Genomic DNA, 20,383 nt, shown 5'->3' with positions numbered 1-20,383 from the left:
AGCTCTTGCCTTCATTTTTCAGTTATCCAAAGGCCCCAAACACCCTGATCTCTAGTACTGAGGCAAAAAAATACGACAACCAGTTATTCAACCGAACAGTGACAGTCACAGCCACTGCCACTACCTCCTATACCGACACTCAGTACACAGTAGAGGATGACCTTCAGGCAAGATATATACATTAGGAGTCATCTGAGACTGCAGGTTTGCAGCTCAGTCGCAACAAGAGTAGCTGGAACACTCTGGAGAGCAAGTTCTAATCCAATGGATTATGGTGAGAAACCCAAAGCTGAAGCTGATACATCAGGTACTTGGACATCATCATACCTGCCCTAAGTGTCCATGTAAAATGTCAAGGGAAATCCAGCTCTAATCTTATGCAAGTGCTTATATAGAACCTAGGCACCATCCCTTCCCAGCACGTGTCCAAATCCAGAAAAATTATTGTTAACCATCCATGATACAGTATATGACAGCTGTGGTTTCAGTCTCTATTGCATAAGTGAGAGAGCCATCTAATGTCAGTCTCTTATAATGGGATATGAGATTGCTGTGGTGCAATGTAACTTTCACATGGGATGTTGCCCCAAGTGGAAAGTTTCTCAGCTCCTGCAGCATGGAGATACTCAAACTATGACCATATTCAGTAAAATGACATCCTCATATGAACCATATGGATTGATGGAAAATCTAGAGGGATTCCTGCAGTTCCTTTTTTTCTTCCCTCTTTCTCCATCTGCTGTGCAGAAGGTAAGGACATTGTGAGAAAGACAATAGAAGCCAAGTGCAGAAAGCATCTCCTGGCTGAGTCTTTGGGGCACAACTTGCAATCACCACATACTTGAGCAATGCTCAAATTTTTGCAAGAAATCAGTGCTGAAACACGGCATCCACTCCTCCTAAAGACACGTGCGTGAATGGTAACACAGAATTAGTTCACGTGGACCTTTGTGAATTAATGTTGCAAGTAATGAGAAGCAAGGCTATAATGTTGGGATTATAACTCATCAAAACTGCAAACCAGGACACTGAAACCATATAAATAAATTTCTAGGAAGTGTGTTCCTTCAAACATCATTAACTTAATTCAGCAAACAGAGCATCAAGATAATTAAATTCCTAGTTGGTTTTCATTGCTGCAAAATTTTCATAAATAACCAGCTGGAGAAGTTAACAATTGATCTGTATTTGATTTATCTTGCTTTAATTGCATCAGAAATTTAGAATACAAACAATTTTCATGGATTGCACTTGGCCAGGACAAGACACTACTGACAATCAGTTTAGCCTATCAGTCCACTGTGCAGATATTACAGCTGGAATAATAAATGTAATTTATTTTTTGCAGCAACAAAGGTCTACAAATATACACTGTTGGACAAGTTGTGCCAGAAGGGTTGTTTCCATGCTGAATTACTCCATCCACAATCATAGTACTGGTGTGGATAAATTAAACTAGAAAAATATCTTTGTTGTTGCTTTCTTTCTTTTTAAATCTTTTTATTGAGTAAGTATACAAAAAAGGTAAGCCATATAAACATTAATACAATGTTAAAGTATAATAAAATTCCAAAAGATAACAATACCAAAAAGAAAATACTACAAACAATGTAATTTAAGCATAAGAAACCAAAATAACATAATAGTATACTAGATTTTATATATATCAATAGAAAAAAAGAAAAAAAAAACCCCAAAAAAAAAACCCACCGTGCAACTAACTAAAAGCAAAGCAAAGCAATGGGCTAACTTGAAACCAAACAGAGTTAAACTTAAAATCACGTCCTCAATCCCGACCTCCATTAAAACAGTGAAAAAAAAAACAAGAAGGGTAAATATTACATTAAATGAAAATATCGAATAAAAGGTCCCCAAATCTGTTCAAATTTAAATGAAGAATCATGAAGGTTACTTCTAATTTTCTCCAAATTCAAACATAAAATCGTCTGAGAAAACCAAAAAAAGGTAGTTGGAGCATTAAGCTCTTTCCAATGTTGTAAAATACATCTTTTCGCCATTAAAGTAAGAAATGCAATCATTCTACGGGCTGAAGGGGAAAGATTACTAGAAATTTTAGGTAGTCCAAAGATAGCAGTAATAGGGTGAGGAGAGATATCTATATTTAATACCTTAGAAATAATATTGAAAATATCTCTCCAAAAAGTTTCCAAAGTAGGGCAAGACCAAAACATATGAGTTAAAGAGGCTATCTGCCCCGAACATCTATCACAGAAAGGATTAATATGCGAGTAAAAACGCGCTAACTTATCTTTGGACATATGTGCTCTATGCACCACTTTAAATTGAATTAGGGAATGTTTAGCACAAATAGAGGAAGTATTAACTAATTGTAAAATCTGCCCCCAATCATCCACAGAAATGGTAAGCCCCAATTCCTGTTCCCAATCTACCCTAATCTTATCAAATGGAGCTTTCCTGAGTTTCATAATAATATTATAAATCATAGCCGATGCACCTTTCTGACATGGATTAAGGTTAATTATCGAATCTAAAATATATATAGGAGGAAGCATTGGAAAGGAAGGAAGTATAGTACTTAGAAAATTTCTAACTTGTAAATATCTAAAAAAATGTATTCTTGATAGGTTATATTTATTAGATAATTGTTCAAAAGACATAAGGGAACCATCTAAAAATAAATCCAAAAACCGTAAAATACCCTTAGTCTTCCAAGTTTGAAAAGCGCGATCCATAAAAGAGGGAGGAAAAAATATGTTACCTAAAATAGGAATCGCTAACCCGAATTGATTAAGATCAAAAAATTTTCTGAATTGAAACCAAATACGCAAAGCATATTTAACGATCGGGTTAGAGACCTGCTTAAGGCGTTTCGAATCAAAAGGAAGAGATGAACCTAAAATAGAACCAAGTGTATAACCCTGAACAGATTGTAATTCCAATGCTACCCATTTAGGAATAGATAGTATATCCCGGTCAAGTAACCAAAATTTCATATGTCGAATATTAATAGCCCAATAATAAAATCTAAAGTTAGGTAATGCTAAACCTCCATCTCTCTTAGCTTTCTGTAAATGTATTTTACCCAGTCTCGGATTCTTATTCTGCCAAATAAATGAAGAAATTTTAGAGTCGACTTTATCAAAAAAAGATTTAGGAACGAAAATTGGTAATGCCTGAAACACATATAAAAATTTTGGCAAAAAAAACATCTTAACTGCATTAATACGACCAATCAAAGTTAAATATAAAGGAAACCATTTAGATGAAAGTTGAGTAATATGGTCTATTAATGGTAAAAAGTTAGTCTTAAATAAATCTTTATGTTTACAAGTAATTTTAATCCCAAGATATGAAAGGTAATTATTAATCAATTTAAATGGAAATTTATAATATAAGGGAAGATGTTTATTAATCGGAAAAAGTTCACTCTTACTAAGATTTAATTTATAACCTGAGAAAAGACCAAATTGTGCTAATAACTCTAAAACAGCAGGAATAGATCTCTCAGGATTAGAAATATATAAAAGTAAATCATCAGCATAGAGTGATAATTTATGGGACTTTAATCCCCGAGTTATCCCAGTAATATTTGAAGATTCTCGAATAGCAATTGCAAGAGGTTCTAATGCAATATCAAATAATAGGGGACTAAGAGGACAGCCTTGTCGAGTACCACGAAAGAGAGGAAAAAAAGGTGAGTTTAAAGAGTTAGTACGAACCGAGGCTACAGGGGAGTGATATAACAGTTTAATCCAGGATATAAATTTCAGGCTAAAATTAAACATTTCAAGCACCTTAAATAAATAAGGCCATTCTACTCTATCAAAAGCTTTCTCGGCATCTAAAGAAATAACACACTCAGGAACATTTTGTGAGGGAGTATAAACGATATTTAACAATGTACGAATATTATAAAAAGAGTAACGACCTTTAATAAAACCCGTTTGGTCTTCCGAAATAATAGAAGGAAGTACTTTTTCTAGTCTATTTGCTAATAACTTAGAAAAGACTTTAGAATCAACATTTAATAAAGATATTGGTCTATAAGATGCACATTGAGCAGGGTCTTTATCCTTCTTTAGTATTAAAGAAATTGATGCTCTATTAAAAGATTCCGGAAGTTTACCAAGTTTCAAAGAAGCCTCAAAAACCTTATAGAGCCAGGGAATCAATAAGGAAGCAAAACATTTATAAAATTCAACGGTAAACCCATCAGGGCCAGGAGCTTTCCCCAGATTCACAGAAAAAATAACATTCTTAATCTCATCCATTGTAATGGAAGTATCTAATAAAGAAGACATATCCTGTGAAATCTGAGGAAAGTCTAACTTATCTAGAAAATCATTCATATATTTAGAATCTCGAGGAGACTCTGATTGATATAAAGAAGAATAAAAATCACAAAAGGTTTGATTAATCCCCATATGATCCAATATCAATCGATCATTTTGGTTATAAATCTGATTGATTTGAGATTTAACATAATTAGATTTCAATTGATTAGCCAGCAGCTTGCCAATTTTATCACTGTGAACATAAAAATCACTTCTTGTTTTCTTTAATTGGTTTACAATCGAGGACGAGAGTAGTAAACTGTGTTCCATTTGAAGTTCAGTTCTTTGTTTGTATAGCTCCTCAGAAGGAGCCATAACATATTTCTTATCAATTTCTTTAATCTTGTCCACAATTGCCATCTCCTCCTGCTTCTGTTTCTTCCTCAAAGCAACGGAATACGAAATAATCTGACCCCGAATATAGGCTTTAAAAGTGTCCCAAAGAGTGTTAACCGAAATATCTTCTGTATGGTTAATTATAAAAAAAAGCTCAATCTGTTCATTCATAAAATTAACAAAGTCCGAGTCCTGAAGCAACAGCGAATTAAAACGCCATTGTCTATTGTTTGGTATATTGGCCATAATTTTAATAGAAAGCTTAAGTGGAGCATGATCCGAAATGGTTATAGAATCATAATCACATTTAATCACTGAAGGAATGAGACGAGAATCAATAAAAAAATAATCAATTCTTGAATAGGAATGATGAACATGTGAAAAAAAGGAAAAATCTTTTTCCTGAGGATGCAGAAAACGCCAAATATCCGTCGACCCAGAATCAGTAAGGAAAAAATTAATCAAATTTGCAGATTTATTAGGTAAAGTCCGTAAAGGAGCTGAACGGTCCAAAGCTGGAGATAAACAGGTATTAAGATCTCCGCCCCAAATCAATGAAAACTCGTTCAAATTCGGAAACTGATCAAACAATGATTTATAAAATTCCGGACAATCCATATTAGGAGCATAAACATTAACCAAAACTACTTTTTTATTAAATAGTAAACCACTAACCAATAAAAATCTACCATTCGGATCAGAGATAATATCCTGTTGTATAAAAGTAACTGAGGAATCTATAAAAATAGAGACGCCTCGAATCTTAGCATTGGAGTTCGAATGAAATTGTTGTCCCTTCCAGAATTTGAAAAAACGTAGTCTGTCCCCCCTCCGTACATGGGTCTCTTGTAAAAATAAAATTTGTGCTTTAAGTCTCCGGAACACTTTAAAAACTTTTTTTCTTTTAATAGGATGATTAAGACCATTAGTATTCCAGGAGACAAAATTAATAATAGACTCCATAAATCCTAAAGTCAACCCACAACAGGGAGGATTGACAATAGGCGCGACCCACAAACCCGGAGAGGGAACAGAACATACAAAAGATACCGGGGAAAAGGACGCAACCAGTACTTCAATAATGTATATAGCCCAAAGAAAAACAAACTAAAACGTGAAGCCCCTCCCCCCACCCCCCAGCCCAAGACCCCAAGGCAAAATCTAAAGCAGACCCGCCAGAAAGAAGCAAGCGCTAAAACTACCCCCATGACTTCCGGTATACGCTCCCTAAAAAAAAGGTATAAATATGAAAAGGATCAGCTAATTGTAAAACAGTAAAAAAAGTAAAAAAAAGTTAGCTCAATTAGAATACACACAGAACAGAACAAAAGCCGGAAAATATATATTAAAAAAAAACCACAATAAACCTCAAACTCATGAATAGACACAGCAACAAAAAAAATAGGATTATTAACATAAAGTGATTATAAAAAGCAAAACAGAATAAAATTTAAACAAAAACTACAAAATTTAAGGCCGCACAGGAAATACGTAAGATGACAAAAGGGAAGTAACCACCCAGAATCCCCTGGGAAAAGAAAGAAATGACGCAGTTAAAAGAAAGTTTAGTAGCCATATTAAGAAATCGAAAGTAAACTTTTCTGCCCAAATAGGGCACAGAAAAGTTAAAACCAACCAATTCACAGCCTCCGATCGACGGAGAAAATTAAAAAGAAAGCAATTAAGATGTTGGAGATGAAAGTTGATCCAGATAACTCTGGGCATCCGATGGAGAATCAAAAAAACGAAGGGCTCCATCTGACATGCGAATCCTTAGACGTGCAGGGTACAGCAGCGCTGGTCTTAAATCCCTCTTATAGAATTCCGACATCACGGATCTGTAACGGACCCGTTGGTCCCAGATTGGTTTACTGAAATCTTCCACGAATCGGAACTTAAGATCCGAAAAATCAATGAAACCTTTAGATCGAGCAAATCGAAACAGTCTCTCCTTGTCTTGAAAGTAATGAAAACGTAAAATAACATGCCTAGGTCTATCTGACCTAGACGAGTATGATGGGATTCTGTGAACACGATCCAGTAGCGGTGGTTGGTCAGGAAATACAGTAGGGAATGCATCTTTTAAAAGTTGGGAGAAATATTTCATGGGGTTGTTACCTTCAGCGGCTTCCCTCACGCCAATCATTCGTAAATTCTGCCGTCGCATTCTAGATTCCAAGTCAGAGTTTTTAAAAGTCAAAAAGTCAAGTTTCTTCTTCATTACATTAATTGTTTCTTCGATTTTCCCCATCTTAAGCTCACTTTGTTGCGCGAATTTTGAAGATCAGATATAGCCGACTGATGTTCCGCAATACATGTTTGCATCTTATCAATTAAACCGGCAATTTTCTGGAAATTAGTTGAGATTTCCGTATGAATCAGGTCTTTAACAGGGCCTGCAATTTCCGTACGAATCATCTCCCTAACAGAGGTTGAAATTTCCCTCTGAATTAACTCCGATATCGCTTTCAAAGTCACCGGTGATTCAGTCGGAGGGAGATCCGTAGCTTTCGGTTTAACCGGAGGTTTACCATCCTTGCCGTCTTTCCCGTTCTTAGACATAGCAGATCTCAGTATCATCCAATTGTCGGAGAATTCAGTTTAATTCAAAGTATTGTAAGAGTTGATGCCTTAATGGTTAATTAAAGTATAGCTGACCATAGAGAAAAAAAACTCAGAGGTAATGGAGCGAGTCAAGAACGCGACTTCACTCCATGAGCGCTACCGGAAGTCTCCTGTTGTTGCTTGATTGAAAAATAATCACTAAAGAGAAGCATGCACACCAACGGGTAGATCAACTTGAATACATCACTAATCTATTGATTTGGACAAAAGGGACATTTTCCATTTCCAGCAACCAGTCATGTTGACGTAAAACAATAAAGACATTTTTAATTAATTTTCTCATTATTAGCATGGTGTGATAATAACATCCAAGACTTGAAATAATTTATGCTTAACAATACAGGTTTCCCCCGCTATCCGAATGTAGAGCGTTCCTATGAAACTATTTGTAAGCCGAAATGGCGTAAAGCAAAGAAGCAATTACCACTAATTTACATGGGAAAATTTTTTGAGCTTTCCCAGACCCAAAAAATAACCTACCAAATCATATCAAATAGCACATAAAACCTAAAATAACACTAACATATAGTAAAAGCAGAAATGATATGATAATTACACAGCCTATATAAAGTAGAAATAATGTATGTACAGCGTAGTTTCACTTAACAGAATTGGGAAGTTTCAGCCAAAATCAATTTGTCAAAAAAAAAATCAGCACGTACACGCATGTGCACATCACACTTTCACAAGTACACACACGATACGCATGCACACATACACACATTCACATGTCACTCATGCGCACACATCTGCCCGCGTAAGGCTTCATGGTCATGGTAGTCTTTCTCGGGGAAAACACAAGTTTAAAGTGGGCGTCTTTTTTCGTAAAAGAGAAAATCCTCTTTCAGTTAACGAAAACAGGAGCTAATGTAGGTCTTTCGTAAAAGCGAAATGTCGTAAAGAGAACGTTCGGAAAGCGGGGGACACTTGTAATGCTACACAAAATGTATTGCTCAAAGCCAATATGATTTGCAATGGTATTATGCAGCTAAGCAAACCACAGCAAACATCACCTGATAAATTTGCATTGTGGATTAGTTAAGTGAATAATGGGTGATACACTAGTATAGCAATTAGCACAACACTTTACAGTGCCAGCGATCCAGGTTCAATTCCAACTGCTGTATGTACTCCCCCTGACCACATGGATTTCCTCTGGGTGCCGCAGTTTTCTCCCACATTCCAAAGACATACTGGTTAGTAGGTTAATTTGTTACGTGGATGTAATTGGGCAGCAGAGACTTGTTTGGCCAGAAGGGCCTGTTAGCCTGCTGTATCTCTGAAGAAAATACATTATTAAAATAGTAAATACTTTCACACCGAACATTTGTTCTTCATCCTTCTGTTGGTTCCAGTGAAACCACACCTGATAGGTTACAGATGGCTGGAGCTTACCCAGATGAATAATTTGTGAAAGTACCTTCGGCTATAATTTGTAACATTATAAACCAGGTATCAGAATAATGAGTTCCTTAATTGTATACTAATTTTAGTCATGAATAAAATATTTTAAATGTTCACAATATTGATGAACTTGGATTGTAAAGATGCGCACCTGTGGTTTCTACCTTCGTTAGAAAGGTGAATAGGATGCGGAGTAAAATCCAAAAAGATAACAGGAACTCAAAGGAAGAGAAAAAACAAAGGAAGATAAAATTGCCTCTAAAGTAAATAAGATGCACAAGCACATAATCAGAGAGGCAGATGGAGGAAGAAGCAGGGAGAGAGGAAGAAATAAGCAAACAGCCCAACAGAACACAAAAGACAGGTACAAGGCTGAACAGAGAAAGGAAAAGATTATTAACACCGTACTACCCAGTACACTTAAGAGCTTTCACAAATCACACTTGAATGAAGATCACTTATTGTTCTAAATTCAGACCCATCAAACCACGGTGCAGCAAATTTTATTTTGAATGGGTAAGAGCACAAGCAGAAGGTTGTGGAGGTGTCTCATGTCTAATCAGAAAACTTTACAGACTATTTTTTATTAGTCAAAGTACAATTTGCCAGAACGTAACTGTGAGTAAAATGTATCTTACTTCATTAATAAAATAAATGATTACCTAAGGCACACAGGCACCATTATGAAAATGTTTGTAATCAAATGCAGGATGGATAGTCCTGCAAGTCAATGATTAAAAAGTATAAGCCAGTTTTAGCTCTTCAACACTGTCCAAAGTTTGTAAAAAGCTTTTCATGAATCACCAATTATTTGAAAGCAAAAAACATTTTAGAGAATTTGGTGAATGTAATTTCTTGATAATTAGCCAAGTAAAATGACCGTGTGAGTGAATGAATCTAAATTATTTTTGTTCGTGCTATTCTAGTCCCACATGCTGCTTGATAATTTTAAAAACACACTAAGTGATAATGTGCAGTGGAAGGGACAAGAATATTGGCCTTATGCTCAAAACATGACTCACTTCAACCTAGACATTTTGGGCCAAATTTGTTTGTTGATATGCTGGTAAGAATACAGGTGTCCCCCGTTTTTCGAACGTTTGCTTTACAAAACCACGCTGTTACGAAAGACCTACATTAGTTACCTGTTTTTGCTAACAGAAGGTGTTTTCACTGTTACGAAAAAACGCAGCGGCGATAAAAGGCAGCACGCGCCCCAAGCAGCCAAGCTCCTCCCCCGGAACTGCATTCTAGCCAGCATTGCTTAAACAAGTGCTTGTGAGCAGCCGTTAGCAAGATGAGTTCTAAGGTATCGGAAAAGCCTAAAAGCACTCGTAAGGGTGTTACACTTAGCGTAAAACTAGACATAATTAAGCATTTCGATCATGGTGAACGAAGTAAGGACAAAGTGAGTTTGGCATCCCATGACCAAGAACTGATAGATGAAAAGCTGATGCAATTGGAAGAGGAAAGGATAACAATCGAAACCGAATGCAGTAGCGAACGGACCAAAAGTGAAGTCGCCCAGGAACTGAACGTAAAGCAACTGCGTGAGAGTTTCGCTGCAATTGACAACAATTATTGCAGAAAAGTACGACTTTAATTTTGAAAGGGTACATAGGTTTAGGGCATATTTGCAGGATGGTTTGAGTGCTTACAAAGAACTGTATGATAGAAAAATGAGCGAGGCTAAGCAGTCAAGCATACTGTCGTTTTTCAAGCCTTCCACATCAGCCACAGCAGACGACGAACCTCGACCTTCGACATCGAGGCAGGCAGACATAGAAGAAGATGACCTGCTTGCCCTGATGGAAACAGATGACAATGAGATGACACCCCAGTGTCCCACCACCGCAGCCCCCAGGCCACGGACCGATACATTGCCGTGGAGTATGCAGCGGTAGCCGAGACGCACCCAGCACATCTTTAAGAAAAAAAGCCGAAATAAACAAGCTAATTAATTAGGTGCCACCCGGCATGTAAATATCGGCCCACATCAGAGGCAATTGCCGATTGTGTCGCCTCTGATCTAGGCCGACATTTACGTGCCGGGCGGAACCTAATTAATTAGCTTGTTTATTTCGACTTTTTTCTTAAAGATGTGCTGAGTACGTCCTGGCTACCGCTGCATTCTTCGCCGATCGGTATCGGTCGGCGGCCTGGAGGTTGGGGACTACTGCACCACCCCAACCTCCAACGACTCAGCCTAACACACCATCATCAGTGTGCTCGGCGCTGTCTTCCCAATTCCGGTAAGTGATACAACACTGTACATACATTATTTCTACTTTATATAGGCTGTGTATTTTTATGTGTTATTTGGTATGATTTGGCAGCTTCATAGCTTAAAGGTTACTGGAGAGAGTGTTTCTGCCGAGAGCGCTTGCGTGAGATTTTCGCTTCAGAGAACAGTGCGGCAATGATTGTAGAAAAGTATTTCTACTTTATATAGGCTGTGTATTTATCATATCATTCCTGCTTTTACTATATGTTACTGTTATTTTAGGTTTTATGTGTTATTTGGCATGATTTGGTAGATCATTTTTTGGGTCTGCGAACACTCACAGATGTTTCCCATATAAATAAATGGTAATTGCTTCTTTGCTTTATGACATTCCAGCTTATGAACTGTTTCATAAGAACGCTTTACCTTCGGATGGCGGGGGAAACCTATATATGTTTGATTAAAGGCATATGTTGCAAATGCTATACTTTTGTTTAAAAGTCACTGCCCTAACACAATCTGAAGTTCAGGGTATAGATGAAAAATATGTATTAAACCATTATTTTGTACACATGTGGACATGAAAATGAAATTAGATAAAATATCTCACAACGCTTGGGAACGTTTAGGTTCAATAAATTAATTAATTGTGATTTGAAACTAGCTGAAGATAACAAATGTTGAGACATTCCAATTCAAAGAAAGCACCACAAAGCCACAGCCAATTCCATAGATACTTGCCATATGCTCCATTGATGAGGAAACAGACGAGAATGAACAGTAGATAACATGGGTCTATCAACATCAAATGCTTCTGCAAAGGATCCTTGAGAGATAGATGCTGTACCTGTTTCTTACAAAGTCAGTGATATAAAGGTGCTCTAGTTTCCTTGTTCTCAGTAGAATCCAGTGTTACGCTGGAGGCTGAGCAACTAAATTCAATGAACCAACCAGGTTTGTGAAAGTCACTTCCCACTCAATTTGCATGTATTGGAAGGGGAAGGGGGTTTCTTGTAACGAGCAAAAACTGGAGAATTAAAACTGGATAATAAACCAATCAAGTTATGAATCCCTTTTATCTGTTTTAAAGGTGGTAAGTAAAGTGAATTAAAAGAGAAACACCACCATTCCAAATAGCAAATAGTCTAAAGTTTCCAGCATAAAGTTCAAGATACACCCATACTGCCACCACTCTCACTAACTATGAATAATTGAAATGTGTATTCCACCACGGGCAATTCCACAGTAGACATGTCCTACTGTAACTGCTTGAATGACAGTCAAGAATTTTTGATTCTGAGTAAATTTACTGTAGATCTTGATGATCGTGTATTTTTGGCTGTCTGTCAGATTATGACAATGATGAGCTATCCCTCTGAGTCTACGGGATAAGTTTAGTTAAGAAGCACCTGTATTTTATGTTTAACTCTTTCTACCTGATTTACCATTAATTATTGTGGTTCGTTTAATGGAAAGTATTCCATTTATCAATAGATTGTTTTCATTAGATGAGTGCAGTTCTGCACCAAAAATTAAGAAACATCAGCATTTTTGATAGGGTACATTTCAATTACTATACACGAATTTTAAAAACTTCTATTTCGTTTTAAAGGTTACAGGTTTCATAATGGTCCCAAATTTGGGTTAGTGACAAAGCACTAAGCCTACTATCTGAAATAAAGCTCCCAACAAAGATTTAATGATCACTCTAGTGGAGATTTCTAATATTCCCCCAGGAGTGCTATCAAGGGAGATTGAGAGCTGAGCAAACACAACAAGGATTCCCTCAGAATAATCACAACTTACTTTGTTTTTCAAAACTCACTTAGACCTTCTTTCTATTACTTTAACTTCTTTGTGGATTTTTTTAAAATTCACATCAGTTTAAGTCACTTTTCACCGAGGAAGCCATTCAGCCTGGAGAGCAGCTCTGAATCACTGACAACTACTTCAGACTTCCGTACTGACCTTCACCTGCACAAGTCCCCACATCAGGGCCACTTTATGGTGTAATGACACGAACACAGATTGCATTGAGCTATTGACTTATACACACAAACACATTTGCAAATTGGAAAGATTACTCCATTGGTTGAAAGATCTGGAGTGAAATAAACCGAACTTCTAAAATGTACGAACATAGCTAATTGGAAATACAACAGACATTCTTATATTTTCAATAAAAACTGTCAATATCTGTAAACTCAAAATTATTAAATATAGTGTTTTGATCAATTCATGACCTATTATGGGTTGCTATACATGATATTCAAAATATTTCCTCTGTAAAAAACAAACTGTAAATGCTCTCAGCTGGATTTATACAGAACAGAGAACCATCAGCCGCATAGCGCCAAAAGATGCAATGTAAATTCAGGCTATGATTTATCATTTTGTGTTGTGTAGCACAAGACCATAAGATACAAGAGCATAATTAGGTTATTTGGCCTATCGAGTCTGCTCCATTTCATCATTTTCTCTCTCATCCCCAGTCCCCTGCCTTCTCCCCATATCCCTTCATGCCCTGGCTAATCAAGAATCTATCAACCTCTGCCTTAAATATACTTAATGACTCGGCCCCTACAGCCACCTGTGGCAAAGAATTCCACAGATTCACCACCTTCTGGCTAAAGAAATTTCTCTTCATCTCCATTCTAAAAGGACATCCTTTTATTCTGAGGCTGTCCCTTCTGGCTTTAGACTCCCCCACCACAGGAAACATCCGCTCCACATTCACATTACTGCAGCCTTTCAACATTTGATAGGATTCAATGAGGTCACCCCTCATTCTTCAGAATTCCAGAGCCATCAAATGTTGCTCATATAACAAGCCTCTCAATCCCAAATCATTTTTCTGAACGTCATTTGAACCCTCTCCAATTTCAGCACATCCTTTCTTAGATAAGGGATTAAACCTGCTCACAATACTCTCAGGTGCTTTCTAAAGCCTCAACATTACATCCTTGCTTTCATATTCTAGCCCTCTTGAAATGAATGTTAACATTGCATTTGCCTCCCTCACCACCAACTCAATCTACAAATTAACTTTTAGGCTGCACAAGGACTCCCAAGTCCCTATGCACCTCAGAGTTTTAAATTTCTCTCCATTTAGAAAATATTCTACTCCTTTATTTCTTCTTCCAAAGTGCATGAATATATACTTCCCAGCACTGTATTCCATCTGCCACTTCTTTGCCTATTCTCCTAATCTATCCAAGAGCTTCTTCAGCCTCTCTACTTCCTCAAAACTACCTGCTCCTCCACCTGTCTTCATATCGTTTGCAAAGCTGGCCACAAAGCCATCAATTCTGTCATCCAAATCATCGATGTGATGTAAAAAAACAGTCCCAACATAGACCGCATTGAACACCGCTAGTCACGGGGAGCAAATCAGAAAAGGCTGCCTCTATTCCTGCTCTTTGCCTCCTGTCAATCAGCCAATGCTCTATCCATGCTAGAAAATTTCCTGTAATAGCGTGGGCTCTTTACTTGTTAAGCTGCTCCATGTGTGGGCCTTCTGAAAATCCAAGTATATAACATCAACTGATTCTCCTTTGTCCATCCTGTTGTTTCTTCAAAGAATTCTAACATATCTGTCAGGCGAGATTTTCCCTTGAGGAAATCATGTTGATTACAGCCTATTTTACCATGTGCCTCCAAGTACCCCGAAACAACATCCTTAACAATCGATTCCAACATCTTCCCAACCACTGAGATCAGACTAATTGGCCTATTTTCCATTCCTTCACAACCATGCCAAAATCAACTAATCTTTGAAAGATCATTACTAATGCCTCCATAATATCTTCAACCACCTCTTTCAGTACTGTACCCTGGATGGTGCAAAATATTCTATTCAAGATATCACTTACACTGAAATATAAATAGTAGGAATTATATTAAATTATCGCACAGTTAACCCATTATACAATAATGTAACCATCTTTACTGGATGCTTTTGAATAGGATTTGTAAATAATTACAGCTGAACCAAGTTAAAAAGGGTAATAAATTCTTTCCTGGCACATGCACAAAATGCACAGTTTAGGAGCAGATGACCATTGCACTCAATTTTCTAACTTTGATGCTGTCAACCATAATGCTCACCTTATAGAATGGTTATGTATGCAACAGAGGACAACTTTCAACATCAAATTCCTTAAAATCTCCATAAAAGAACTTGAACAACAAAACTGTGACTCCAGTGACAAACCAGAAAACTTAGTGGTTTGCATTGCATAAAGTGATCACATTTAGTTCAAGATGCTGTAATCGGTGACAGCATAAATGCAGTACACATCTGTGTTATTTCTACCTGATAGCCAAGACTGGGATTTCACTCATCAATAAACTTTGACATTGAACAGTCATGGAATATTTCACCAATAAATCCACAAAACTGAACTAAGACAACTGAATTTAAGAACTACTTCCTACCGCACAAATGCTTCTTCTATCTTAACAATAAAATTAAATTATCTCTGCAGAAGGATTACTTATCTAAACAATTTATTTATAATTACCCTGCATTGATGTCACCGGTGCTGACTGATTTCCAATAGATAGTGGCGGTCTCTCTTGTTCATTTGGATAATCAGTTGACGAGAATGATTTGTTGAATGGATTTTCTCTTTGCTAAAAAATAATTGTTCCAAATTATGACAATGATTCATTAAATACTATTAGAAAATATACGAGAAATGCTTCAAAGTGTAATCAAGGCAACACAAATTCAGAGTTGTTATGGAAATTTGCTTATTTAGAATCCCATACAAACACCATTTTTCAATTCTTCAGGAAAGGTTTCACTTTGAAAAGAAACAGAAAAAAACATGCACAGTATTAGATTTACACCACGTGTATTGCTCACTGTTGAGGCCAAAAAGTTCCACTCTAATCTATCCAAACACAAGACCTTCTTCCACATATTTACAATATCTTCTAAGCGATGCTTTACAAACCCTTTATGAGCAAGAATATTCTTTTTTTAAAAAAGCGGTAAATGTGGTATAAATCTAATACTGAGCATCCACCAGGTAACACCATCCCTACTGTACAGTATGGTGGAGGTAGCATCATGCTATTGAGATGTTTTTCTGTAGAAGGGACTGGAAATCTAGTCAGGATTGATGGGAAGATGAATGCTGCTAAATACAGAGATCCTGGATTTTAAAAACCTGCTAGCCTCTGCCAGAAAGCTTAAACTGGGGAGGAGGTTTGTCTTTCAGCAGAACAACGTCTCAAAGCACACTGCCAGACTAATCATGGAGTGGCTTCAGATCAAGAAAATTGATGTCATTGAGTGACCCAGAGTCCTGACTGTAACCTGACTGAACATCTCTGGCAAAACCTCAAGATTTCTGTCCACTGCCACTCCCCAACTAACCTAGCACAGCTTCAGCAATTTTGAAAGGAGGAATGGAGTAAGATTTGCCCATCATGTTGCAGGAAGCTAATAGAGACTTAGCCAAAAAGACTGTAATGGCTGTGAGAGGCTGTACAACTAAGTAATGAGCAGGTGTGAGAGGGGTGGTGAATACTTTTGAACTACTGACATGTCCATTATTGAATTTTTAGTTTTTCACATTTTACAATTTTTGTGTTTTTGGGTTCTACTGTGAAAAAACAGCATGTGATTCACAAATAAAAACTCTCAGTTAAATTGATCAAAAATCCCTGATTGTAATACTCATTTACGTGAACAAAAGGCTAGGGACTGAATCTTTTACGCGGCACTGTAATAGCAAGGACAAATACAGAGCAACTTTGTTTTTCGTCTAATGCAAGGCATGCAGGCGCCGACGTGCATCTCATGTGTCTAACAGTGGAGAGATCCTTCAGTGAAGTCTCAAAGTAGTTTGCATTGCAAAGTTCAAAACTTGAACCTATAACACAGCAAAATTAAATTCATGTAAAAACATTCTGGAATATGGAAAAATTCTCCCTCTTAAGTTTAAAAAAAACTGAGCTAATATAACAAAATTGTACAAAAGATTTCTAAGTTTTCTGAATGAAAAGTGTATCTAGTATCATCAAGTTAAATGCTGTTGATTATTAGGAAAATATGGCTTTTGCTTTTCAAAATGTGTGTCCTAACAGAACTTAACCAATAAATATATATCCCCTCCATCCCCACATACAATGTTTACCTATACTGAGAGATGAGATGGAACTAGCTGCAGTTGAAGGCTGGCTATACTTCATATCAGGCCTCTCACTTCCATGAGACCATCATGTCATCAACCTTCATTTCAAAAAGAAGTTTAGATTGCTTTAATTGTGATTTTTCCTTGCACTTTTAAATTACTATTTAAACAACCTTTTAATCCCACAAATCATTTCCCAACTTTTCAAATGTGGGCGATTTGAAAAGACCATTAAGACAGTGTGTGCACAAGGCCTAGCTGGCACCTGTGCCCTAATGTTCATTATGGAAGAGCCAAGGTGACAACAACAGCAGTGCATCAAGAACTAAGCAGTCTGAAAACTTTGCTTCAGCCACGAACCCAATATGGGGGCACTCAAGTGCCACAGGTCTGATCAACAGAAATTGGTTCACTGCTTGTTTATAGCTTTTATTTGACTGTTTATAATTCTCTCTGTTTCGAAAGGCTTGTGGGAAAGGTGGAAGGCCTTCAGGCAGTACCCACTGTGGTCAGAGAAGCTCAGTGCAGCTGTAGATTGATGCAGGGAGCTCATAAGGTGCAAACCAAGCAGAGCTTAATCTGGCCCAATACCTTGACCTTCACAAGAGAAAGTCTGTTTATTCCTATTTAGACAATCTTCCTCCCTACCAAGTTTAGAATTGGCTTTTTTAAAAAAAAAAGTGGGGTTCACATCCTAATATGGATCACCTGTTGCATCATTATGTTCAAATCTGAAAAGATTTGATACATTCACGGGCTGTACCTGAAACAAAAGTGAACCTACGTCAGCTTCTGATCGGTTTGCAATGGACAATCAGCATTAATTGCATCAGAATTCTAGCACTCTCTGTTCACTTCAGGGAAACGAATCATTGGGACCAAAGACTAATGCAAACTCCCTTTTCAATTCAACTACCATCTCCTTATTGTCTATTATTAATTAACCAAATTTACTTTTTGGCTACCTTTATCATATTATCTGAATTTATCCTTTTGTATCAACGTTAAACATTCTACAAATACATACATCTCCATTTCCTGGTTCTATAATACAAATGGATTGCTATTCTACATCTGCATAATTATATAGTATATAGTCACATTGCTGCAAAACAGATCTAATTGATCCATACCAACCAAGATTCCCATCCAAACTAGTCGCAGTGGCTTAAGTTTAGCTTATGTCCCCACAAGTTCTCATTCATCAACTTGTCCAAGCATATAAATGTTGTTAATGTACCTGCCACAAATAGTTCCTCTGTCAGTTTATTCCATATACTGACCACCTTCTGGGTGAAAATGTTACCCACTGAAGTTCCTATTCACCCCATTTATGCTCGCCCCCCCCCATCATTTTATACACCTTTATACGATCACCCTCATTTTCTTAAAAATAATGCTTTACAGATTTAAGCAGTGAAATACTTACAGATCATGGACTATGAGTTCCTTCAACAAACTCATTCAAGTACTAAGTTATTTGAATGTACAAGTTTCCCTCCCATTTTCCCTTCTACAGATCAAATGACTAGCAGTTTTAGGACAGACTCTCTAAGCTGAGGCAACCCATGCAGACCTGTAGCAAAAAAAGTGAACAAAAAAAGGTATTTCTTTCTGGGATGGAGATTAGTCCAAGCAAATCTGAGTACTAAAGGCTTCTGAAATGCATATTTCACAGAACATTTGAAATATTGACATGACTATAATTTATCATGATTGCCACTATTGTCACAAGCTCAATGGTCACATCACATATCAAGTGCATTACCTGCCACTGAGAAGCAATATATTTAATATAACTGAGTCTGAGCCACTATGAAACATACCTTTCCCAGTGAAGGGGGGTTCTTCTTTGTCATCTGTTGTTGCCGCTGAGTTGAGTTTTCTTTATGTGATGTTGCACTGAAAGTAGAAAAGGAAAGTTCATGCACCTCCAAAAAGCAGTGTACGAAACTTAACTCTGCATTAAAACTAACACCATTTGATTTATTACATTCTTGCACAACTTAGCACACCATTTACATTATCATTTTTAATTCTATCCCCCACCCAAGTTGCTCATCTCTGCTCATATACAGTTTCATTGACATCTCTGGCCCCCCAATTCCATGTTCCTATTACCATGCTTCAGGAGCAGCAACAGTTAGTGTACCATGAATACAAAAAAAACTTACAGCCTCAAATATCTTTTTTTAAAAAAAGGAGTAAAAGCATCTAGTTATGCAATCTAGTGCAATCAATTATTTTCTACACTAATCAATTGCTTTCCATCAGGTACAATGATACAATGTGACATGCCCACAAAATTCATAGATATATCAACAGGCAGCCCTTAAAAGATTGTTAACTTAGTTAAAAGTTAGTTGGTTTATGATCAATAAGTAATTGCATATCAATGATTTACCACAAACAAAATCAAACACCATATTACATGCAAGGTGTGGAACTTTACAGCATTGTAGCAACCAACAGGGGCCCTGGAAACCACCTGATATCATCCTCTGAACCCTTCGTGCTAGGGTTGCCAACTGTCCCGTATTAGCCGGGACATCCCGTATATTGGGCTAAATTGGTTTGTCCCATACAGGATCGCCCTTGTCCCGTATTTCCCCCACTAAGGTAGAGCGTTCCTATGAAACCTTTCATGCCGAAATGGCGTAAAGCAAAGAAGCAATTACTGTTAATTTATATGGGAAAAATTTTTTGAGCGTTCCCAGATCCAAAAAAATAACCTACCAATTCACACCAAATAACACATAAAACCTAAAATAACACAAACATATAGTAAAAGCAGGAATGATATGATAAATACACAGCCTGTATAAAGTAGAAATAATGTATGTACAGTGTAGTTTCACTGAACAGAATCACTAAAACCGATTTGTAGAAAAAAAATTGGCACGTATATGCATGCGCACGTCACTCATGCACACACAGGTGCCCGCGCAAGGCTTCATGGTCATGGTTGTCTTTCTCGGGGTAAACACAAGTGTCCCATATTTGACTGCTACTTTCATCCCTTATTTGGGAGTGAGAAAGTTGGCAACCCTGCTTAGTGCTAGGTGGCACATGGGGCCTCACCTGATATCATACATATAGCACAATGTGTCATTTTTTCCTTATTCATTCATTGAAACAGCAGGTGTGGAAAATTATTGTTTGGAAGCAAGTGCTCATGGCGTAGGCAGTGCAATGTCTTTTACTTTTGTTTAGATTTGCAGAATTTAGCTCCAGATATTTTGGAATTTCCAGTTAACAATTTTTTTCCCTCAAAATATTATAAAACAACTTAAATCAAACACAGTATTCCTCACTGCTAATGGCAACCATTT

The 20,383-nt window shown here is 37.1% G+C and overlaps 1 protein-coding gene across 7 annotated transcripts in view; it reads right to left on the bottom strand.

Annotated features, from left to right (window-relative positions):
- sytl2a (synaptotagmin-like 2a) overlaps positions 1 to 20,383 on the bottom strand; it is a 127,539-nt gene that overhangs the window by 50,235 nt on the left and 56,921 nt on the right. For 6 of the 7 annotated variants that reach the window (XM_063053940.1, XM_063053939.1, XM_063053938.1 and 3 more), the window contains exons 7-8: positions 18,878 to 18,953; positions 15,429 to 15,540 (exon numbers count right to left, since the gene is read on the bottom strand). In XM_063053940.1, the coding sequence (XP_062910010.1) occupies positions 15,429 to 15,540; positions 18,878 to 18,953 (188 nt within the window). Of the gene's footprint in view, positions 1 to 8,832; positions 8,845 to 15,428; positions 15,541 to 18,877; positions 18,954 to 20,383 lie in introns of those variants that run through there. The other variant, XM_063053941.1, reaches the window with a different exon arrangement.

The sequence above is a fragment of the Mobula hypostoma genome, chromosome 7 (genome assembly GCF_963921235.1).
Source record: "Mobula hypostoma chromosome 7, sMobHyp1.1, whole genome shotgun sequence".
Taxonomy (NCBI): domain Eukaryota; kingdom Metazoa; phylum Chordata; class Chondrichthyes; order Myliobatiformes; family Myliobatidae; genus Mobula; species Mobula hypostoma.
The sequence above is the reverse complement of the archived record's forward strand: the minus strand, read 5'-3'. Positions and strand labels throughout refer to the sequence as shown.